This window comes from Felis catus, chromosome A1 (genome assembly GCF_018350175.1).
Source record: "Felis catus isolate Fca126 chromosome A1, F.catus_Fca126_mat1.0, whole genome shotgun sequence".
Lineage (NCBI taxonomy): Eukaryota > Metazoa > Chordata > Mammalia > Carnivora > Felidae > Felis > Felis catus.
The window spans coordinates 69,532,637-69,557,175 of record NC_058368.1 but is presented as its reverse complement, the minus strand read 5'-3'; the positions used below and the strand labels follow the sequence as shown (position 1 = coordinate 69,557,175).

Here is a 24,539-nt window from a genome sequence, read left to right as displayed (position 1 = left end):
ATTAACATTTAAATAAGTGGACTGAGTAAAGCAGATTGCTCTCCCAGTGTGGGCGGGTCTCATCTAATCATTTGAAGGTGGGGGGGGGGGGTGTTGACCCTTCCCCAAGAAAGAGGAAATTCCCTGAGCCCTAACTGCCTTCAGACAGGGACACCAAGCTTTCTTCCTGCCATCAGACTCAAATGGAAACACTGGCTCTTGCAGGGTATCAAGCCTACTGGCCTTGGGACTGGAACTCACACAATTAACTCTGATTCTCAGACCTCCAGACTCAGACTGGAGATTCGCTATCAGCCCTCCAGCCTGCCGATTCACCCTGCAGATCTTGGGACCTGCCAGCCGCCATTATCATGTGAACTAATTCCTTACAATCAATCCCTTTCTAGACGCACACATATATGCATCCCGTCCGTCCTGTTTCTCCGGAGAACCCTGACCAACACAGACCGATCTGGCAAGCTAGTGGGAGGCACGATCCATAAAATGGGGATAGGACTGCCCATCCTGAGAGTTGTGTAACTCAGCGACAAAGTGGACTGTCAGCTAACACCTCCAGGCTCAGTCAATGGGGACCTGGGGAGCAGCGGCCACCGCCACCAAACCCAAGCAGCCCTACACGAAGCACGGTCACGAAGTGCTTACCTGAAAGCAAATGCCATCTTTTAAAAAAGCCCAGATGGAAAAAAGGAAAGAGCCCAAATGGTTGTAAATACATTTGTTAGGCTAATACAGAGAGACCCCAAGAGACACAAAGAAGTACAGAAGCTCAAAACACTAACAGACATCAGCAACCCTAAAAAGGGTTGAGCAACACTACAAGTGACAACTTGAAACGTTGCTTTTAAGTTTATTTAATTTTAGAGAAAGAGAACACAAGTGGAGGAGGGGTAGAGAAAGAATCCCAAGCAGGCTCCGCAGTGTCAGGGCAGAGCCCGATGCACAGCTCGAACCCACGCATCGTGAGATTGTGACCTGAGCCGAAATCAAGAGTCAGACGCTTAACTGACAGAGACACCCAGGCGCCCCTGTTTTTGTTTTTGTTTTTTTTTTGGATGTATTAAAATTTCTGTCAAAATGACGTTTCAAGGGGTGGCCGGGTGGCTCAGTCGGTTAAATACCCAACTCTTGGTTTTGACTCAGGTCATAATCTCACGGTTCAAGAGTTCAAGCCCCATATCGGGCTCAGAGCTAGCAGCTCGGAGCCCGCTTGGGATTCTCTTTCTCTCTCCCCCTCTCTGTCCCTGCCCCACTTGTGTGTGCTCTCTCGCTCTTAAAATAATAAACTTAAAAAAAAAAATACATCCAAAAACCAGATGTGAAAAAGTGAATTCTAATATTATTAGGACACAGGTATTTAGGTGCCTCCAGTGAAAAGAAACCTTACTTCTGGGGGGGGGGGGGGCAACAGTTACTATACACACCTGTAAGAATAAAACAGGTGTGGACAGGATCAGAGTCCGCTTCAGAAAACGCTTTATTATTTCCTTGTTGCTGCTACTTCAAAGAAATGATGAACTTCACTTTTCAGCATACTCCAGACCAGCTTCCCAGGACAAACTCTGCCACGGAAAACTGCTAACAATACCAGACATAATTTTAAAGTGATCTTTTTAGCTGCCCTGCTAAATTGGCAAGAAAGCAGAGACCCAAAACAGAAAGAATGGGGGACGCAAATGAGCGCGGAGAGCAGCCAGCAGAACTGGGTCAGGGGCAGGATGGCCCTTTTCTACAGATGGAGGGAGGTCAGAGGAGGTGGGGACGAGGGAGCACCAGGGTCCCAACCCAGCCATTCCCCCAGCATGTGAGGGAGCTGGGCTCAGATACTGAGTGCCCAGACACCTGCCACGTCTTCTCCCACCCCCATTTCAACACTGAAGACCAGAGCTCTCCATTCTTATTATTTGCCATACTGGGGTATGTTTTTTTTATGTTTATTTATTTGTGAGAGAAACAGAGGGGGGGGGAGAGAATGAATGAATGAACAGGGGAAGAGCAGAGAGAGAGGGAGACACCTGAAGTAGGGTCTAGGCTCCAAGCTGTCAGCACAGAGCCCAACGTGGGGCTCGAACCCACGAACCTTGAGATCATGACCTGAGCTGAAGTCAGATGCTTAACCGACTGAGCCACCCAGGCACCCACACTGGGGTGTTCTTAGAAGCCCAAGAACGTAATTAATTAATGGCTTTAAGGCACTCAAGACCCCAGGCTTGAAATTTTCCGTATCTTCCCAGCAGTAACTACAGAAGACTTGTACTCACGTGGTTCCAAATTCCACACCTGACTCTGCCCTAAAGGGCTCCTCTCCCCCTCCTCTCCTCCCCAAGGGGTGATGCGGCCATCTCTCCCAGCAGTGGGCCTGTCTCCAGCATCACCTAGAGATGCAGACCATCAAACTGGACACGAGGACTTGAGATCTGACACCCCGACACCCACCGTCCCCAACCTCAGCCCTGGAGTACGTGGTGCACGATCACTCTTGTACTCACGGTCAAGGGCTGTGCTCTGGCAGGAAAGGGAAATAAAGGAGGAGGCTGTCTCCCCACCTTCTGTCAAGACAGCCTGCTCAGGGGTGCCTGCGTGGTTCAGTCGGTTAAGCATCCGACTCTTGATTTCAGCTCAGGTCATGAGCTCACTGTTTGTGGGTAGGATCCCCACATCAGGCTCTGCGCTGACAGCGTGGAGCCTGTTTGGGATTCTCTCTCTCCCTCCCACTCCCCAGCTCATTTGCTCTCAAAATAAATAAATTGGGGGAAAAAAAAAAAGATGGGCACCTGGATGGCTCAGATGGTTGAGCGTCAGACTTCAGCTCATGATCTCATGGTTCATGAGTTCAAGCCCCGCACTGGGCTCTGTGCTGACAGGCTGGGAGCCTGGAGCCTGCTTCAGATTCTGTCTGCCTCTCTCCCTGTCCCTCCCCTGCTCACGCTCAGTCTCTCTTTCTCAAAAATAAATAAACGTTAAAAAAAAAAAAAGCCTTCCCTTCCAATGACTTCCTTTGTTATCAAAAATGGAAAAGGAGCCCACATCCCAGAAAAGTGAAAAAGAACAAAGACTAAAGAAAAACAGCTAATCTGGAGTCAGTTGCAGTGGAAGACATTTCTCAGGCAGTTGACAAAGACTATGATCAGCTCCTAAAGCAACAAGGGAGGATTGCGTTATGCAGTTAAGTACAGACAACGTCCTCCAGGAACCCAAGTTAGCAGATAGAGAAGAAACTTGTTTGGGGTCCTTTGGCCTCTGTGGTGGGGGTGGCGGCTACCCTAAGAGGCACGGGAGGAGGGGACAGCGGACAGGTGGGGAGAGGGGGGCACCAGTAGCTCTGTGGCCGAGACCAACACGGAACACATTCTTTGCCTCTGCACAAATGAGCTGAAGACTTCTGAGAACAGAAAACCAGAGACCAAACCGGAATGAGGAGACCTTCTTCCGTGTCTCTCAGACAGAAGCGAGTACGTGTTCTAACTTCTCGTCCCTTCCACATCCCTCAAGGAGCATTCTTTTGGATGCCTGCGTGAAGTCTGAGTCTCAGTAATCATGTGGAACTCCAAAGAGAACTGCTTAGTTTTAAGGAACAGTGCCAACTAATTACTGCTTACGTTCTTATATGTGGCACAAGAGGAGTCCGTCTGTGTGTACATACATGCATACTTTTGTAAGTGTTTATTATTTCGACGATTACTAGGTGTAAATCAAAAATATCAGGTGCATTCCTGTTCCACCTATTCTAGCTTCCCACCATTCTTCTCCCTAACCTCCATGAGTGCTCCATAGAGCTGCACAATCTTAAGTGGCCAAGAAGACATTTTAGTGCAAATAAATGAACATCTATTAATTCTTCCTCTCTCCTTGAATCAGAACCCCAGTCTAAAAGTAGATTATTGATGGAGAACAGAGGCAAAACCGGTTGCAAGAACAGACAGAATTTAAAATAAGGCTGAACAAAGACCTCCCAGAGAGCTGTAAGGTCTATTGTGTAAATAAAGGTCAAGCCAGGTGGATAATGCTCTGACTACTGGATCAGGAAGAAAGGAAAAAGGTGACCACGTGCCCAGGATACCTGGGGGGAGGTGGGAAGACAACATTAGCTCTTCAAGTCAAGAAGGGCTTTCCCAAATCCATCATCTACTTGGTTTGCTCCCAAGTTTCACCCTAATTTTGCAATTACAAATGAAATTTAATTATAGGAGTCATGGAACATCTTCAATCCCTCTGAGTCTACAGCACCCTTGGGGAACTGTTTTCCTGACATTAAAAGTAGTGTTTGTTAAAAATTTATAACATGGAGAATTATTATAGATACAAATGGATTAGGCCATATGTGTCCTAGTTAATAACCATCCTGGGATGTAGAGACAGTCAAATGAGGTTGAAGTTCAAGTGTGTCTCTGGAAACTAATGGAAGGAAGGGAGGGAAGGAGGGAGGAAGAGAGGGAGGGAGGGAGGGAGGAAGAGAGGGAGGGAGGGAGGGAGGGAGGGAGGAAGAGAGGGAGGGAGGGAGGGAGGAAGGGAGGAAGAGAGGGAGGGAGGGGGGAGGGAGGGAGGGGGGAGGGGGGAGGGGGGAGGGGGGAGGGGGGAGGGGGGAGGGAGGAAGAGAGGAAGGGAGGGGGAGGGGGGAGGAAGAGCGGGAGGGGGGAGGAAGAGCGGGAGGGGGGAGGAAGAGCGGGAGGGGGGAGGAAGAGCGGGAGGGGGGAGGAAGAGCGGGAGGGGGGAGGAAGAGCGGGAGGGGGGAGGAAGAGCGGGAGGGGGGAGGAAGAGCGGGAGGGGGGAGGAAGAGCGGGAGGGGGGAGGAAGAGCGGGAGGGGGGAGGAAGAGGGGGAGGGGGGAGGAAGAGGGGGAGGGGGGAGGAAGAGGGGGAGGGGGGAGGAAGAGGGGGAGGGGGGAGGAAGAGGGGGAGGGGGGAGGAAGAGGGGGGAGGAAGAGAGGAAGGGAGAGAGGAAGGGGGAGGGGGGGAGGGGGGGAGGGGGGGAGGAGGGGAGGAGGGGAGGAGGGGAGGAGGGGAGGGGGGAGGGGGGAGGGGGGAGGGGGGGGGGGAGGGGGGAGGGGGGAGGGGGGGAGGGGGGAGGGGGGAGGGGGGAGGAGGGGGGAGGGGGGAGGGGGGAGGAAGAGAGGGAGGAAGGACTTGTTGGTATCACTCATCTTTTCCCTTATGGTCTCAGAGTTTCCTACCTAACCCAAAGGCTATATAGTTTACCAAATGTCTTCCCAATATTTTATTTTTACATTTTGAGCTAGGGCTTTAACCCACCTCACAGTTTTTCCTTTAACTGGTGTAAGATGAAAAATCTAAATTTTTCTTCCCAACGTGTGGCCCAGCACCATTTATTAAGTAAACCATTCTTTTCCCACCAGATTTAAACGTGTTTCCCATATACGGTTTCCCGTAAGTACTCAGACTCCTGATTCTATTTCTGTGCCAGTACCTGCTATTTTAATTACAGTGGCTCTAAAATTCTACCCTCTGAAAAAGCAAGTCCCATTTTACGTATTTCTAAAACGTCTTGGTGATCCTCACACATTCATTCTCCCTCAGGAACTTAAAATCACTTGGTCTGCTTCCCCATCCCCCAAGAAACAGCAGCGCTCTGCTGGGAAGAAGATAAAACCTGTAAATTCCTGTGGAAAGAACTGGTATTTTAGGATATGGTCTCTCCATCCAGAAGTACGTTCCTCCACTATTTAGATCTCATTTTTAAAAACTCTTCTGTAAAGTTTTACATTTTTCTTCTTATGTTCCTCCTAGTAAAATCTCAAAGTATTTTTCACTCTTGCTCACAATTTTTAACTTTGTCCCAGCTCTAAGTGGTTATTCCAAGGATGAAAAAAAAAGCCATTCGTTTCTATGCATTTATTTACTCATAAGTTTACCTAATTCAAACATACTTAAAAGATTACCTTGGTTTGGGGCGCCTGGGTGGCTCCGTTGGTTAAGCATCTGACTCTTGATTTTGGCTCAGGTCATGATCTCACAGTTTGTGAGTTCGAGTCCCGCATCAAGTTCTGTGCTAAGGAGCAGGTGGAACCTGCTTGGGATACTGTCTCCCCCCCCCTCCCCTGCCCCTTCCCTACTTGCTATTATCACTCTCAAAATAAATAAAAATAAACTTAAAAAAAAAGATTACCTTGGGTGCAGTGTATCATGACAACCTTTGAAAAAAAATAATTTCCCCTTCCCAATCTTCCCGATTTCTTCTTGTAAGTTACAATTATTCTTGTTATAACTTATTAGATATAAGTTATAAGTTATGAAAGTTATAACTTATTCTTAAGAGTTAAAACCTTTAAACTACTATTAAGTAGTGAGAAGGCAATCAAGTATTTGATTTTAATGGGAACAGTTTTAGTATTTCACCGTGTAATTGAATGTTGCTGGGTTTTGTTAATGAGTCTTCATATTTAAGTACTTTCTATTTATTCCTATTTTATTCACATGTTAAAACCCACGTCTAAAAACAACTATTAGGCATTTTTAACATCTAATGGCATTAAACAAATTTTTTTCAGGCTTTTGAAAGATTCCATAATGTTGAAGCATCTTTGAATTCATGAAATAGACCTTAGTCATGCTGACCTTTGAAAATACCACACCTGGTGCTAATTTGTAAATTTAATTAAATTGGGTTGTATTTATACTTGTATTCCTCAGTAAATTGACCTACATGTTCCTTTTCCATGTAATCTATGTTAGATTTGGGGGCCACAGCCTATATTAGTCTGTATTATATTTTTATATTTTAGAAAGTACCTGTTCTTTCTAGACTGGCTGTAAAACTACCTAGGCATGGGGCTTTTTTTTTTGTCTTGTTTTGTTTTCCTTTTTCTTAACAGATGAGCTTAGTAAATTGACAACCTGCTTGCCAAGGCAACATTTTTTTCTGATTGGGGAAGAAATCCTCAGAGTTGTACACAGAGATACACAGACACCCCAAGGGATGTTAACTTTCTCAACTTTCCAATTTCCGACTTGAAAAGAAAATCTAAGAAACACCTGACATTTGAGCACTGGAAAAATATAGCAAATGAGTTAATACCATAAAAGCTCAAAATCCTATGTCATTCCTTGAAGTCTGTAAGGGAAATAAAAATATCCCTTAGCAACTTAAAACTTCCCAATTAAATTGAGTGGTAAGTTGAGCCCCAAAGCTTTTTGGTTTCTTCCCCCTAAGAGGACACCCGTTTTACGTCTATTGAACCTTCCTACACGACTTGTAATAACATTTAAATGCCATTACCTTATAGTGGTTCCTTATGTGGGGGCTCTGGCTGGCCTCTCTCTGTACCCCTCACTAGCGCCTTCCCTAGGGTGCATCTGTATCTATCAGATGGGTAACTTTTGGGGAAGGTGCTGGGCACGCCAGTGACTGAGTGGGGAGTCTAGCTCTGGGCACAGATACCAGCATGGCCAGGCAGCACAGAAGCCTGGTATTCATCAGTCATAGGGCTAACACTGTGACCATCCCATGGATAGCACGCCTCTTTTTCAGTTGATTCTGAACTCAGGAGAAAAAGAGGTTACCTACTAATACCACTCACTCGTAAAGCTAAACCATCCCTTTATTTCAACAAAGAACTCTATGTAAACATAAAAAGGGCCAAATGACATTTGCCAATGTCCTCAACCATCTATCGGTACCTTGCTAAGACAAGCTTAACCACTCACTGTGCCAGAGAGTTAAACCCAGGGCAGCACTGCTCATTTAGAACCACAAAACTCCCCCTCTCTCTGCCCCTCCCATGCTTGTGCTCTGTCTCTGTCTTTCAATAAATAAACGTTAAAAAAATTTTTTTTAAAGGGGGCATGTGGGTGGCTCAGTTGGTTAAGCGTCCAACATCGGCTCAGGTCATGATCTCGGGTCATGATCTCAGATCGTGGTTCGTGAGTTCAAGCCCCGTGTCAGACTCTGTGCTGACAGTTCAGAGCCTAGAGCCTGCTTCGGATTCTGTGTCTCCCCATCTCTCTGCCCCTCCTCTGCTCATGCTCTGTCTCTCAATAATAAACGTTAAAAAAAATTTTAGAACCACAAAACCTGCAGGCATCAGACCCAGGAGGACATGCAAACCTACAAACAGAAGCCCTTGAATATCTGCACCTTCTACATCATGTTAACAAGCAATTATTAAAATGAGCTACTATGACGGTTTCATGGAAAATGACAATTTTTCCAATGATGCCCAAATCTCTTGGGGGTGGGAAGTGGTACCCAGTTCTCTGAGGCAAGTAAGAAGAAGTGACTCACCTGCCCCACAGCCCCATGGCTCTTAGGCCTGCCCTGTGACCATTACACAACCTGCTAGGAAACATTATATGGTCACAACTTGTCTTTCAAAGAATGCTTTCTGATTCTTAAAACACTCATAAATTATACATTCAGTCAACTTTTTCCATTTCTCTAACCTATAACAGGCAACACAGTAGAGAAAACGGGGCCTCATAACTCAGGTAAGTGTGCTGACATCTCCCTTCTGTAGTTTTTATTACTATCCTGTGACCTTATCCTCTAAGAAAAACACTTGGGATTATGCTATCATGTCCTGTCACTGCCATAAGTTAATAGTTTACATTGTCACTCAGGGGCCTCAAGCTGTCAATAAAACAGAAGTAAAAAGGGTTTCATGACGGGAAAATTTACCTGAATGCAGTACACGGGGGACACAAATTTAACATTTCTTATATAAAAAAAAAAAAAAATTCTTGCCTACAGGTTTCTAAGTGCTACGACACAAGCAGAATAAATATATTTTTTTGACTTGTTTCATGTTCACTATCAGATGAATCTCTGCAAAGGAGGAGAAACTGTGGGCAGAAGGGCAAAGAATAGAAAATTTTATCATTTGCAGAGAATTAATTAGAACAAGGTCCAAATGGTATGTCTTGGCAGCTCTCGACTGGGAACGTCATACGTTACTCAAAAACAATATTTAATTGCAGATCGGCACGCCAAGTACGGCAAGGAGCTATCACTTGGCTTGCTTGCTTGAGGTTTTGTGCAATATTAAAAGATTTGGTATGGGAGAATCTTATTCAACCGGTCAGTTCACATAAAAATTGCTAGAAAATAAAGATGCATTGGCATCGCTGAACGCTAACACCTTTGGTAACTTCAGGATCGTTTTTGAAATGGTGTCTTTGAAAGTGTTTCTCAATCCTCAGATAACCCAAGATCCAGAAGACAATGCACCTAGAGGTGAAGTGACAGGAGAAAGTGATTTGCTGAAGGTCCGCCAAGTGGATCAATGGACAAGAAAGATCCATTAACTAATTTACTCCTGGGATGTGCAGGAAACACACAACTGCTGTGGAGGTCACCAAGACCCCAGCCTTAAAAAAAAATAAAATAAAATAAAATAAACATCTCTGTGGGAGGCACGAGCCATAAAATGGTAATTAATGACACATAACCAAGTGATAAATACCAACATCAAACGATGCCTCCAGTGTTATTAGTGAAACTTTCGAGTCACCTTGAGGTTTTCAGAGGATCTCCACCAGTCATCTACAGAGCAGAGGTCCCATACTTAGCAGCTAGGATTTTTAATTGAACAAATCTGTTCCCACCTCCAAACCTTTTCACCATGGTTGAACCTACTTCCATACCCTGAGCCCCACCTGGTACACTGTAAGGATTCACCTGAAACATGGTGGAAATGAAGGGCCAGCCTATTTTTCCCAAAGTGGAAATTGGCTGTGCCTATTTGAACTAGTTTCCAATTTTTTCTAATTGTGGTTAAAAAACCCACCTAACAATATTCCGACCTTAATTCTCTTTAAGTGTATAATTCACTTGTATTCAGTACATTCACACAGATCTCCAGAACTTTTTCATCTTGCAAAACCGAAGCTACATTTCCCTTAAACAGCCTTCCATTTCCCCTCCCAGAGTCCCCGGCAACCACTGTTGTATTTTCTACGAATCTGACTACTCTTGGGACCTCATATAAGTGGATTCATACAGTATCTTTTTGTGACTTAGTTCACTTAACATCCTCAAGGTTCATCCACGTTGCAGCAGGTGACAGGATCGCCCTCCTTTTAAGACCAAATAATATCCCACGGTACGTATATACCACATGTCAGCCATTCATCCATCAACGTACATTTGGGTTTTCTCCACCTCCTGGATACAGTGAATAACGCTGTAATGAACACAGCATACCAGTATCTCTTTGAGATCCTGTTTTCAATTCTTTTGGATATACACCCAAAAGTAGGATCGCCAGATCCTACAGTAATTGTATGTTTGTATTTTTGAGGAACTGCTCTATTTTCCATGGCAGCCGCCATTTTGTATTCCCAGCAACGGCGTACAAGGGGTTCAATTTCTCCATATCCTCACCTAACACTTGTTAGATTCTGGGTCTTGACAGCAGAGAGAGGTATCTCACTGCTCTCTTGATTTGCATTTCTTTGAATGGTTAGTGATGTTCTTTGGCTTAACTGTCTGACTGAGCAAACACTGGGAGAGCAGTCAAGGCTTAGGTTTTCAACCTGGACCGAGACTCAAGGGAAGGGATACTGGCCCAAACCAGTGAGTGATGTTCAAAGTGCAACAGGACGATGGGGGAAGGTGCTAGGCAGGGACTCTCAAGCTAGCACTCTCCCATTACTGATTCACTGAAAAATGCCGGGGGAGGAAGGAAAGTTACTCAAAACCAACCTACTCCTGTGGTTTACCTGAATGAAACAGCCAAGATTTCTCATCTAATACGGCTGCCCATACTACAGGCCTCATTTTAATTATGCATACGTGTGATTTAAGAAGAGTTTGGGGGGGGGGGGATAAAAGTCTCCTCCACTTACTGAGAAAATGTCCTGTTGTACGTTGTGCTCCGAAGGAACCAGAACAGAAAACTGGGTACAGAAGTTGCAAAGCTAGAAGTGACAGCACCAAATAGCCCAACCATTTCTCAAATGAGGTTTCATAAAGAAGCCGAACAATGAAAGCCACTGTATCTATGGGCTGAATTAGGTTTCAACAAAATTCGCATGTTCAAGCCCTAACCCCTGGTGCCCAATGACCTTATTTGGAAATCGAGCCTGTGGACACTCAGGTTAAGATGGGGTGGGTGCTAAACCAATACGATCGTGGCCTCAGAACGAGAAACTGGGAGACAGACCTATGCAGAGAATACCATGTGAAAATGAAGGGGGAGACAGAGCTGCACCTACAAGCCAAAGAACACCAGAGATTGTCTGCACACCGCGGGAAGCTGGGCCAGAGGCATGGAAGAGACTCTCCCTCACAGCTTCGCAAGGAAACCAACCCTGCTGACAACTTGATCGCTGGCTGCCGGCTTCCAGAACAGCGAGGACACACGTTTCTGTTGTTGCAGCTGCCCCATCTGTGGTCCTAGGTCACCGCTACCCTGGCAAACTAACACGTTCTATTTCAGCAAATAGCAAATTGAGTCATCAAGTGACGGAGGAGCCCAGGAAACGGACCACATCTAAAGTGTCACCTCGATGCCTCGGCAGAACGGGCTGCCAGTAGGGCCTTACAAACCACCACCTGCCCGGAGGGTTCACGTGGGTATACAGGGCACAGAGAAAAAGAACTTTAGCCTAGGACCTTGTGTACCACTCAACAATGACCAAAAACAAAACCAGCTCTCCAGGCCCCTCGTCAAGCATTTCTGGAGCCAGACAGAAGGCAAAAATAGGTTTGGAAGCTAAGCAATGCGACTCGTACCCACATAAAACCTCTCTAAACAGCTCTGGGTTGGCAGGACGCCCAACGGCTGTTGGCAGCGTCTCGGTTTCTGTTGAACCAGTTTTCTGCAGAAAATTAGAGTTTTATGTTCAAAGACTGACACGTACCTTTCAGGAGCTTCAGAAAAGAAGGCGGCGGTAAGCACTCACGGGGAAGCCCACCTTAGAGAAACTGCCCTGGGAATGGAAGGGAAGGGGGAGGAAAAAAGGAGACAGACCACCTTTGTTATCAGGGGTTCAGGAAGTTCACGGTTAGCAAACGCCAAGTCTTGGAGGGAGGGTTTCCTCTTTAGAGGTGAATAATGGGCAAGAGCCTGACAAACCAGGAGAGCTCTGGGTAGGGCGGTGGCCGGGAGCCCAAACGCTTCATCATGTGGGCAGCAAGTAGGGACACTAATCGTCCCTGCGTGATCCACCTGGACGCAAGGAGCTGTTAAATGCAGCCGAAACCCAGCTCACAAAGAAAAGAGGACTTCCCAGCACCGCGTTACAAAACCAGATGTCCCATTTAACAGCTGCAATAAAACCTTGGTACTTACAGAAATCATTAAATCAGGCTAAGGGATCATCAGACGGCTAATGGTCAGATAGAAGGTTTTGTTTCAACTCACATATTCTATATGCACGATAACCACACACAACTTTGGCCAGCTTTTTTTTATCTTTGTTATTTGGATTATACTGAGAAAGTCATCTACAAATTTAATAGAAGCATGCCCGTGGATCGCAGGATTCATTTGTGAATGAAGGGATCCGTGCTGGTGTAGGACAGGTAGAGCAATGTCCTATGGAGGTGGGATTAGTGATGGAGGTGGGATTAGCGATGGAGGTGTCAGAGGGTATAAAGAGGAACCCCTCACCCAGGGCTGGAAGTGAAGGCACAGAAGAGAGACCCACAGAGGTTTAGAGGTAGGAGCCTGAGGAAGCCACATCTGGTGGCCTTAACCTTCTCTGGGAGGTGGCTGGCTTGGTCATCCCCTAAGAGAGATGGTGTCCTGGCTCTTCCCCCACTGTTCCTGCTGACTGACCCGGACAGCCCGCTCACCATGGCTCCCTTGCCTGCGGTCAGGCTCTTCATCACCCACCCCTCCCCTGCTTCCCTCCTGGCCCTGCTGGGGTCCCTGGCAACAGCCATCTCTCCTGCTGGCTGGTCCCTCCTGCATGGCCACAGCACGAGTGGACTAGGACCCAGTCCTTCTTGCCCCATCAAGCCTAAGGATGACAGCTCCTGTGGAGCCGCAGGAGACCTGGCCGGGAGGGACGAGGACGGCCTGCCACAGCCACCTCGGACACAGCAAAGCAATGATTAAGGGCTGTCCATTAGAGGAGCCAGGAAGCTCCAACGACCAGGTGAGATCGGAGGTTGCAGATTTATAGTGGCCACAGCCTCTGCTATGGTAGAATTATTGCCAACAACCGTTTTCTGGTGTTGCAGAAAAGAAAGGAGCTGTGGTCACTGCTAGAATCAAAGGCAAGGGACAGGCACCCTCCATGACAAGTCACTGTGATCTGAACCACGAGCACATCATCAAGGCAGGAGAAGGGGCCACTCCAAGGGTGAAGGGCAGAGGTCACGGGAGGGACAAGAAAGGCAGATCGGGTAGGAGTCACAAAGTTGACTCAGTGCCACTACTGGGAGGGAAAAAAATATTATCACAGAATACTGAAAGCATGAGCTTTCATGGAAGTGTTACCAAATATGTACGACTGGACATCCAGCCCATTCAAGTGTCCCCTGTACCCTGAAATCAGTCACACATGCCTTTTCTTATTTCTGCTGTTCCTAGTTAAGGGGCACATATTCAGAATCAGGAATTGAGGAATGCTTTACATTATAAGTCAGAGTCTTCGACACAACGAGTTTTAACTGCCTTTTCAAAAACATATCAAAAAGGAAATCTTTCTACTGTTCAGTGAAAACAAAGAAGTGCTTTATTTTTAACAGGTGTGCTAATAAGGAAATGGGCGTCTTGAGGCTCAGGGTGAAACAGACTCTTTTCCCTTCATTCTGTGTTCGCTATGATTTTGCTATGGGTTGAATTGGGTCCCCCAAGATTCAGGTGTTAAAGTTCTCACCCCCACTATTTTAGAATGTGACTTTGGAAATAGGGCCTTCACAGAGGTAATTGAGTTCAAATGAGGTCATTAGGGCTGGGGCCCTCATCCTGTGGGGCTGGTGCCCTTATAAGAAGAGGAAATTTGGACATGATCACCCAACACAGGGAGAATGCCATGGAAACATGGAGGCAGAGATGGGGGCGTCCCATCTTCCAGCCAAAGAACACGAGAGACTGCCAGCAAACCATCAGAAGCTAAGAGAGAGGCATGGAATGCATTCTCCCTCAGAAGGAACCGACCCTGGGGGCACCTGGGTGGCTCAGCTGGTTGAGTATCCGACTCTAGATATCTGCCCAGATTATGATCTCCTGGTTCATTAGATGGAGCCCTGTCAGCACAGAGCCTGCTTGGGATTCTCTCTGTCCCTCTCTCTCCCTGCCCCTCCCCTGCTCACCGTCTCTCTCAATAAATAAATAAAACTTAAAAAAAAAAAAGGTAACTGAGCATATGTGTGCTGTTTGACATTCTGACAAATGGCCACCGGAACATGACCTAATAGCCAGATGCACTTTTATGCTACACCTCATAACTAAACTGCCGCAAAATTAAATAACAAGCTGATGACCGCTATCACCCCCTTCCTTTCAAATGATTCTGAGCAGGGTCCTTTGAAGACGCCAGATTTAAATGCTTTCCCAGCCCAGCCTTCACTTCAGTGTGGCAAGCAGAACACCGTAGCTTCTGGATGACAAGGAAATGGAAATCCAAGGAGTAAATATAATTTTCCTAATATAAAGGGAAACCAAGCAATCAACCTCCATTTGATACTTCCACTCGGTACAATTTACATAATCACTACCAATCTTACAGGTTCATTTACAGAGTCCCGGATTCCTCTTTGTGATTAAAAATAAGGCAGTGCCTTTTATTAGCAACACGCCTTCCCGTCAACTACAAAACGACACCATTTCTAGTACAACAGTTGTCATGGAAAGGCCTGCGCCCGTGGATTCCCTAGTCCTCTGTGACAGCACAGAGCCACCCAAGTGCAAACCTAAGGGCTGTACCGTGTCCCAAGTGCAAACCTAAGGGCTGTACCGTGTCCCAAGTGCAAACCTAAGGGCTGTACCGTGTCCCAAGTGCAAACCTAAGGGCTGTACCGTGTCCCAAGTGCAAACCTAAGGGCTGTACCGTGTCCCAAGTGCAAACCTAAGGGCTGTACCGTGTCCCAAGTGCAAACCTAAGGGCTGTACCGTGTCCCAAGTGCAAACCTAAGGGCTGTACCGTGTCCCAAGTGCAAACCTAAGGGCTGTACCGTCTCCCAAGTGCAAACCTAAGGGCTGTACCGTCTCCCAAGTGCAAACCTAAGGGCTGTACCGTGTCCCAAGTGCAAACCTAAGGGCTGTACCGTCTCCCAAGTGCAAACCTAAGGGCTGTACCGTCTCCCAAGTGCAAACCTAAGGGCTGTACCGTCTCCCAAGTGCAAACCTAAGGGCTGTACCGTCTCCCAAGTGCAAACCTAAGGGCTGTACGGTCCCCCACTCTGTGCTGCCAAATCTTATCAATTCTACCTCCTCCATTTCTCCTGGGTCGGCTCTTGTGTGAGCATTCCATCTGGAGTCCGTGCTGGTACCTGAGCACACGACACCACAAGGTCCCTGGTCACTGGGTGTTCCACCCGCAGGATGAGCCTGTTCAATCCATCCTTTCCAATTCGGGGTGCCTATCGCCAGCATGTGTTGGGGGCCAGCACGACTGACCTGCTAGGTTATCCTAAGGGCTACTTCTGGCCCTGGACGAGCTCACGGCGTGAGGAGAGCAGGGCTTACGTGGAGAATGTGCAGGGCCAGGACCCAGCTCCCTCCCCCCAGCTTTGTGACCTAGACCAAGTCCCTCATGCCATCCCAGCCTCACCGGGCTCTTTCATGCCTGCCTTAGAGGTTCACTGCTCAAACGCAAACGAGATAACAGAAGGACAAATTCATTGGCACAATGTCGGGCACATGGCAAGGGATTTTTAAAAGACAGTCCTTTTTGGCGGGTGCCTAGGTGGGTCAGTCGGTTAAGGGTCCAACTTTTGATTTCGGCCCAGGTCAAGATCTCATGGTTTGGGAGTTCGAGCCCGGAGTATGGCTCTGTGCTGATGATGCAGAGCCTGCATGGGATTCTCCCTTTTCCTCACTCTCTGCCCCTCCCCCGCTCATAATCATTCATTCCCTCCCTCTCTCTTCTCTCTCTCAAAATAAATAAAACATAAAAAAAAATAAAAAAATAAAAGGTAGTCTTTTTTTGTTCACTTAACCCAGCAGCACCTCGCCTTGTGTGCTCATAAGTGTTTGTGCAACTCCTATCGTGTTTTCCAGATCACATTCCACAAACACCAGAGCCGCACGGTTCCACTGTGGGGATCTAGCCTAGCTTCCTGTTTATACAAATGAGGGAAGAGGAACCCAAAACAGCTCTCGCTTACAGTTACAAAGTGTTAAAGACTTTGAGAACTACTCACCTACAGAAGACCACAACTGATTAAAATCATCCCACGCCTTAGGAGTTAAAACTAACGTCCGACTCAAATGTTCAAAGAAATGGCTAATATGTGAATCATTAAAGAAAGTAGATCATTTAAAAACCAGTGTGATTTATGTTAGTATTTCATATTAACATTCAAACACAGGAGTATCTCACCATCTAAGCACTTCCTTCAAAGGGACCTACACAGCCTGCACCGAGGAGAGCTGTCCTGAAAGTCTAAACGACCTTCATCCACCCTGAAATCCTTCATCTGGTCTGTGTGTAGAGCAGAAATTCAGCAAAGCCAGAATGCACATAAAAATTAAGCTAAAAGAACACCCCTGTCTATTTCAGAGCTAACCAAACTGAAGCACAGAGAAGCTGCAGATATGTTGGGGGAAGAAAAAAGACGGGGGTGGGGGGGTGGGGGGTGGGGGCAGGGAGTAAATGTGCTTGTCAGAAACTGAGAATTCATCACAGCTGTCCAGGTGACACTTCATTCTTACAGACCTTCAGAAGCCACCTGGGATACATCTCTATTTTAGGAAAAACCCTCCCAAGAGAGCTCAAATTGAATGTGAGACTGTAGAAAGAACTATGGGGGCCCGTTTGGGGGGGGGGGGCGGTGGGCATGATTCCTCCTGCCATGAGTATGCTATTTTAATTTTTTTTAAATCTTAAAGTGCTTTCATACTTTTTTCCCCATTTCACCTCGCCGACAGCTCTACAATGAAAGCACAGTCTCAATTCTGTTAAAGAACAATCCAGAAACTAAAGCTTAGCAGGAATGGAAGGAAAAAAGAGCAACTTTCTTGAGAAGCCCATAGGAGTCCAGGGCTCGGCAAGGTGTTTTTCCAACAGAGCTCAGCCCCAGGAGGGAGGCATCCTGCTTCCAGACTTTGAGAGGAGACAGGTGGAGAATGGTGATCTGCTCATCCAGGGCCACACGGCCAGTGAGCCATGACGCCGGGATCCACACTCCTGGATTTTGCCCTCTAACCCCTCTGTTTCTGGGAATTAAAAAATTTATTATGCCCATTTAAAAGGGGCGGGGGTGGAAAAAACAGCTCTCAAACTCCCTATGTTTTCTCAGCATACTGGCCGATTTTAACGTCAGATACAGACATTCTGAATTACAGGTTTTGTTGGGGTTTTTGTTTTTTGGGTTTTTTTTTAATTTATTAGGTTCTGAGAGACTCTTTTCAGGGAGAAAATAGCCAACAGCTGTTAGAAAATCCGTGCAATCATGTCAGAGCTACAGGACAGACTTTGATCACAAGCATCTAAATCAAAGTTGAAAGGGGTGCACACAAACGTTTTGGGCCAACATCTGAAATCTACTCTTGGCTACAAGGAGCTAAAAAGGAAGGCTAACAGTATTAAGCTGAAATGATTTATGAAAAATTTTTTTTCATCCATTAAAATAGCTTTTAAATTGAACCTCATGAGGCCAGACCCAGACAGCACCATTTATCATTCTAGTTAAACAAAACACAGAAAGGGCTATGCAAAGCAGAGTGGACATAAATACTATTTCAGAAACTTTGCTGATAAAATGAGCCAAAAGCAACACAGATAAGGAAAGAAACACGGATTTATTTTTTAAAAGCTGAGTGACCTGGTGAGATTCCTACCCCTCATTCTGGTCCAAACTGCAGCTGCTTGAGAGCTAGTTAATGTAGCTCCAGGCATACGCAGCTCTCTTCTTGGTTTTAAATGGCCAATTAAATTTTATTCAGGTCCCACCACCAACTCCTCCCCCCCTGCCTCCCTCTCCCCGTCTCCTTCTAAGTGCATTTCATGCAAAAAGAGAAAATAAAGTAGCCGGGGACCCCACACCTGCCTTCTAATACCACTAGAATCTGATCACCTAGAGGGAATAATCCACCCCACGAGGGACTCAGAATTGCAGGGGAGTGACAAACAGAACACTTCTAAGAAAAGAAGATTTCCCCTCAAGACCTTCAGTTAAATATATATTCCCTCTCTCTGGGGACAAAAGAAAAAGAAAAGCGACTTTCAGTGGCTTATCCTTTCTATGATGGCTGGAATGGGGGGGGGAGTGGAATGGGGAGGGGAGTGGAGTGGGAAGGGGAGAAACACACAAAATTCATTAAAAACTTAAAAAGACCAAGAGAAAAGGAGCATGTTTTCCAAAGACACAGTTGTTATGAGTGAGGCGTAAAGTAACAGTCTACAAAGGAAATGTGGAGATTCTTTTTTTTTTTTTTTTTTTTTAAGTAGGCTCCAAGCCCAGCCCAACCCAGGGCCTGAACTCACACTCTGAGATCAAGACCTGAGCTAAGATCAAGACCCGGTCGCTCAACCAACTGAGCCACTCAGGCACCCCACTATCATGGAGCCTTAAAGACAACCTCTGTCCTTTTTCTGAGCTCAGGCTTATGAAGAAGACAGCTTTAAAATTCTAGGACCATTTAAGACCTTTCAAAGAACCGAAGCACTTGGAGAACACGAGCTCTCAACTGACGTCAAGCCCAGCTTCAGGGGAAATTAGATCTTAAACGAGTTTCATTTCACAAGGTAAGAAAATGAAATGTTTAACCACTTAAGGATGGACCATAAGAAACACCTAAGTCGGTCTGAGCTAACACAGGCAATATTGCCCCCAGTAAAAAAAAAACCTCTGGTCTATTAGGACGTGCCAACTGGTTCTTAAAAAATTTAGAGGTCTTCTGTTTTCAACAAATGAAAAATGTGTGGTCTAGAAAATAACAGAGTTCTTTCAGTCTTCTCTCTTCCATTGTCAACTCAATGTAGTTTGGCCCAGTTTCGTTCAGTGAGATTTATGTAAGTAACGCCCCCCCCCCCCACACACACACACAATACTGACATTTCCTGATCTCCATAAAGAGTATATCATGTGTAAACCCCAGCATGCTTCTTCATGCTCCTCACGTGTTTTTTGTTTTTGTTTAAGTACTTATTAGGTAACAAACTACTGCATCTGATCAGTTTGGGGGTTCTTTTTTATTTAAGGTGAAAAGTTGCTTTTCTCAAAGAGTTTACCATCTGCCCCGGCAATTAACAAACACTAATCATGAGAAGTTACACAATCCATCAGCAAAGATGTCAACGCAGAGTCCCAGCTCCCAACAACGGGAGGAAAAAAGCCTTTAATATCATCTAGACCAAACACCTCATTTTGCGGATAAGCAAACTGAGTCTCAGCAGGGACAGAAAGGAGCTAATTAGGGAGAAAGGAAGATTGGAGCCCATGGTTCAAGTCTAATTAGAGGTGCAGATAACAAGCTGTGGTGAAAGAGAGGGCCCCCAGCAAGAGCCCCGAGGGCCCGGGATGGTTGGTGGGATGGAGAGAAGGCGTCAGAAGGGAGGCTGGGAGGTGTTTAGAATGGGGAAAGCAGCTCAGAGGTGAGAAAGTGGCGACCTTCCCTTTGGGAGCCGTGGGAGAGGTGAGGCTAAGGGCAGGGAAGGGGGACGGTATTGGGGATCATGAAGGCTGGGTTCCAATCCCGGTCTCGTCATAATGCGTACAAAAATGGGGGAAATGACCAGAAGCTCTTCAAGAGGCCACCACCACCCACCACCCCTCATATTCGGGAGTCAGAGGACAGAACGTAGGTGTGGGCAGCGGGTAACACGCATCGGGCGTCTGCTGGGTCCACACAGCTCCAGGTGTAGGACCCGGTGAGAAACACGAACACAGGAGGCCCTGCCCCACGGAGCTCCCCTTCTACATGTTGGAGCCCCAAACAAGCTTCCTTGGTGTCAACAAGGAAGAGCAGGTGTGGCAGGAGATGCTAATACGGAAGGTGAACCACCAAGGACAGCGGTGGAGAACCAGGGGCTGTAGCCCCAGCTCACCCAGCCTCCCCAAACTCACGAGGCCACTTTATCCTCAGGCACTTTGGAGCTCTACAGGCTTCTGAGGGAAAGTGGTGACAAGACACAAACACGCAGAAGGCCCAATGATGGGACCCTGCGATAGCTGTGACCGACACCGAATTCCTTCTGCCACAACCAGCTCCAGGCTCTGCTTCCAGAAGGTTCCCACCACCGCCGGCCTCCCCGCACCTGGCCACTCCTGCCAACTCAACCCAGACCAGGGGGCTTCTGGTCTCGTGAGCATCTTCCCCACGTGTTTTTACCAGGGCTGCTCAAAACAGCAAAAATAAAAAAAAATAAATAAATAAATAAAAAATAAAAAAAACGGCTTCCTTTTATATTCCCTGATCTCAACGCTTCCTAGAGTGACCTTGCTAACGAAAACAAACTGAATAAACACTTGTAGCATGAAGCAGATGGCTTCTCCTCCAAGTGTCTGTAGGAACAGTGTTTGTTTACCAGCAGGGTCAGGAAGACAGGACACAGAAAACCTTCTCAGAGGTCTTAAGCGAAGGAGGGTGGCCCTGGCTGGGGTGGGGCGCAGGGAGAAGGGTCGTTAACCCTTTCAGATCTGCGTGAGGCACTTCATTTTGTCCCCTCTGGCTGGAAGAGAAAGTTGCGTATATCATAAACCACGGGGGAGGCTTATTGGCACAGCATTTTCCACATGAAGGTGATACAACGCTGTACAAGAATTTACTACAAATACCGCATTTGAACTTTCTACTTTGCAGAGGAAATACCGAAGTGGACCGTCCAAGCTCAAGAGCAAAGGTGGTTGGTGGGGCTACAAGCAAAGTGGAAGAAACTGGTGCTCATCACGGAGGCTTTTCCAAAGGCTCTTACGTGACTTTTTTTTAAAGGCTAGATATCAGAATAGAGGCAACCATGCAGACGAGGGTTTGGTTATCTGTGCTCAGAAGTACTTAGGGCATTTATTACTGAAAATGAGGACTTGGGGGACACCTGGGTGGCTCAGTCAGTAAAAGTGTCCGACCCTGGATTTCGGCTCAGGGTTCACGGGATTAAGCCCTGCCTCAGGCTCTGCACTCACAGCACGGAGCCTGCTTGGGATTCTCTCCCTCCTCTCTCTGCCCCTCCCCCATTCTGTCTCTCAAAATAAACTTCAGAACAATAAGATACAATGATGACTCTGCCTGCATTCTACTCTAAAACAAAAACAAGAAAAGGCCCGGGAAATTCAATCCCCAAGGAAATACACGGTTCGTACAAGAACGTTAGCAAAGGAAACCACAGGGACCTCTGGCCCCGTGCCCTGCTCATCTGTGTGGCAAATGTGAGTGAGAAATGAGAATATATTCCTCTCGGGGCGCCCAATCAAAGGAGGGATCACACATGGGCGAGGGAGATCCTTCCAGGGCCAGACACCCAGCCTTGACGAATTCACAGCAAGAAGCTGTGGAGGCAGGTTTTCCAGCAGTTATGGACGGCTGCATCTTTTGCAATCCCATGTGGCTGTGATCCCATCCTGAGGACTAAGACTAAGTCACCACCGCCAGCCTGATGCCTTCCAGCTGCGTGAAGGCCCGGCCGTTTCTGTGCTTAAAGAACACAAGGTAGCAATTTAGCATCAGTTCCGTCAATAAAAACGCTGATATCTGCCTTTCTACAGGCAGTTACAGAAAACATCTGGTTGAGAAGGAACATTCTGGCCCAACTAGGAAAATCAAAGTATGAATGGATGGGGCATGTGAAAAAACTAACAATGACATCAATTCTACTTGTAAAATAAACTCACTTTAACACTCGGTCAGCAAACATTTTAACATGCCAGGCGCTGGGAACGGGACACAAAGGCAAAGGCACCACTCCCGACACTTGTATTAAGTGCTTAGCATGTGCCGAGCTGTTACAAATAGTGTCTGGAACAATTCTGTTGTTATCATAGTATGAGACAGGGTTTATCACTAGCCTCATTTTACAAAGGAGAAAGCAGAGATACAGAGAGGTATCTCGTCCAAGGTGATCAAGAAGTCAGTAAAAAAGGCTGAAATTTGAACCCAAGAAGCCCAGCTCCACCCTGACGGGTGTATAAGTAAAGAGGACAGAGGGAGGGAAGAAAAAGCTACAGTCTCAGTCTCAGAAGTTAGTGTCTGGGTAAAACTGATGGGGTCTTTAAGGGTGCATAGGAGTTTATCAGGGAAGAAAGGAGAAAAGTTCTTTCCAGACAGAGGGATTATAAATGCAAAGCACAGACATCAGCACTTATCAAGTAAAATACTTTTAAAAGATGAAAACAAACTCCACTCCTATTTCTTAGGCAGGGAGATCCCATAGAGCTCCTAGAAAAACAACAGCTAGCAACAGTCTTAAAACATGTTTTGGTTTAGGGCACCTGAAGAAATGCAGTTGAATACAGTACAGTGCTCCCTGTAGTTCATGCACACAACAGCAATAGCTGATAGCTTGTCAGTCCAAACCACACACGGGAACACGACTTAACAGAATGTGTTGCCAGAGATTTGGGCTCCCAAGTCCTTAGCACAGTACCAACAGGAAACCCTGAAACTAAATACCTCACCAAACCAGTCTGGCAACAAAGAGAAAAAAGCTGGAAAGGGGGAGGGAGTACATGTTCCAGAAGGCCAAATTCTAACAGGCTGGCAGGTGCACTCCTCATTTATTTTTACAGTTTCAACAGACGAGCAGTGGCTTTGTTCACCAGAATACGGACACGTTCCCAAGACTTTGAAAGACAGGAATTTCCCCAACAAGAAAATAAGAGCTGTGCAATGAATTGGCAGTTCTAAACACGGCTATTCAGGAGGTTTATCTTTCCCTGAGACACTTCATGATAATTCACATTCTCTGAACAATATTAAGATGAATAGAATTTAGTGAATCATATCACATAAATGATTAAATGATAGGTTACAGATGTTAATGTCATGAAGTTCCAGTCCCTCCAGCCAACAGGAACAACAGACGAATCGTCTCCACTTTAAAGACAGGTTATATTCCCAAAGTTTTGTTGTTAAGTTGGCTGTTTAGAGCAGTTTTCTTCCCCACCAACAATGCTACACGCAGTGGATGGTACGTAAGACAGAACACAGAAAACCAAATCCAAACTGGGCTTCTAGGTAGGTCTAAGGACCCCCACCCACGTAAGGCATAAGGATTATGGAGGGAGGCACAGTCCAACTTCTGGAGAGCCGGACATATTCCTCTCACTCGGCCCGCCTTGCGCACGAGAAACCCTCCACCTGCGCGTAACTGCTGCTAGTTCCCTAACCTCCAGCAGGAGTTGTATTTAAGGAGGAGGTTGGGGAGAAGGAGAAGGCAGGGGCTCAAGGAGAAGAAAAACAAAAAAAAAATCACAGAATCGTGGGGGTGAGGGCGTGAGAGCCAGGGTGCAGGGCTCCCGCTGATGCATGAGGCAAAGGCTGCGGATTCTTCCTTCTCTGAGCGGCCCCCAGACACCCCTCAGACACCCCTATTTTCCTCCCCTGGATGGTGGGCCTCTGAAATTCCAGGGCTGTAGCCCGGTGGGTCTGGATCAGGGTTTTTCTACACCCCCTACACTTCCCACTCTTGAACACAGTCGTCCACTTCCCTACAGACATGAAAACACGTGTGTGGCTCTGATGGTTTTCTCAGGCTTTTTCTTGCCCGTACACTAGAGAAGGGGCACACGCACGTGCACGCACCAAGGAGAGAGAATACATGTAGAGACACATCCACAAGACCACAATTCTATCCAGTTCAAACAGATACACAGAGCATGTGTGTATTACATACATATATATATTTGTATAGGAAAGACCATACGAGTCAAGTGAACTGCGCACTGAGACCGCTCGCTACGTAGGCAGCACACGTGTGAATGTAAAAGCTGGACAGCTCAAAACCAGAACGGGTCAGAGGAACGTGCTGCGGGTGGAGAGGGAGGTGTGGACCCTTGTTCTGCCACCTCACATCACTGAGAACAGGGAGAAGATGAACCTCCCAGTGCTGAAGCCCGCCCACACTCTGGAGTTCATGGAGACACCCCAACTTACTGGAACTTCAAATGCCTCCTGGGTGTCGTCCAGCATCTGGATTTTAATGGACATGAGTTTTCCTGAAGGTGTTGGGGGCGGCTTCTGTCCATGTTCCAAGGTACTGATCCCCGAATTCTCCGGGGCCCCCAGTCGCGATCCTGGACTTGGCCTCTGCTCTATTTCTCCCATGGTGAAAGCAGATTATAGAATATCTGCAGAAAGCAGTGAGAAGGAAAAATACATCAGAAGAGGACACTCATTTCAAGCACCTAAGGGGACATCTGTGGTCTCCGACCCTTCCTGGGATCCCTGGAACCACAGCTCGGTGGGCTCTCTGTCCCCTGCACAGCAATCACACGTGGGGAAGCTTCATGCATTCACAAACAATAAGGTCACCTTCA

At 46.8% G+C, this 24,539-nt stretch overlaps 1 protein-coding gene and 1 long non-coding RNA gene across 6 annotated transcripts in view; one reads left to right on the top strand and one right to left on the bottom strand.

Annotated features, from left to right (window-relative positions):
- The window catches only part of FARP1 (FERM, ARH/RhoGEF and pleckstrin domain protein 1), a 296,455-nt gene that overhangs the window by 205,244 nt on the left and 66,672 nt on the right, over positions 1 to 24,539 (bottom strand). For all 5 annotated transcript variants that reach the window (XM_045055193.1, XM_011280659.4, XM_023252762.2 and 2 more), the window contains exon 2: positions 24,157 to 24,350. In XM_045055193.1, the coding sequence (XP_044911128.1) occupies positions 24,157 to 24,327 (171 nt within the window). In that variant the 5' untranslated portion in view covers positions 24,328 to 24,350. The remainder of the gene's footprint in view (positions 1 to 24,156; positions 24,351 to 24,539) is intronic.
- On the top strand, positions 2,973 to 9,282 carry LOC123384760. Its single transcript, XR_006596276.1, has 4 exons — positions 2,973 to 3,652; positions 5,531 to 5,659; positions 8,402 to 8,437; positions 9,149 to 9,282. It is a non-coding gene; the product is annotated as an uncharacterized LOC123384760 (long non-coding RNA).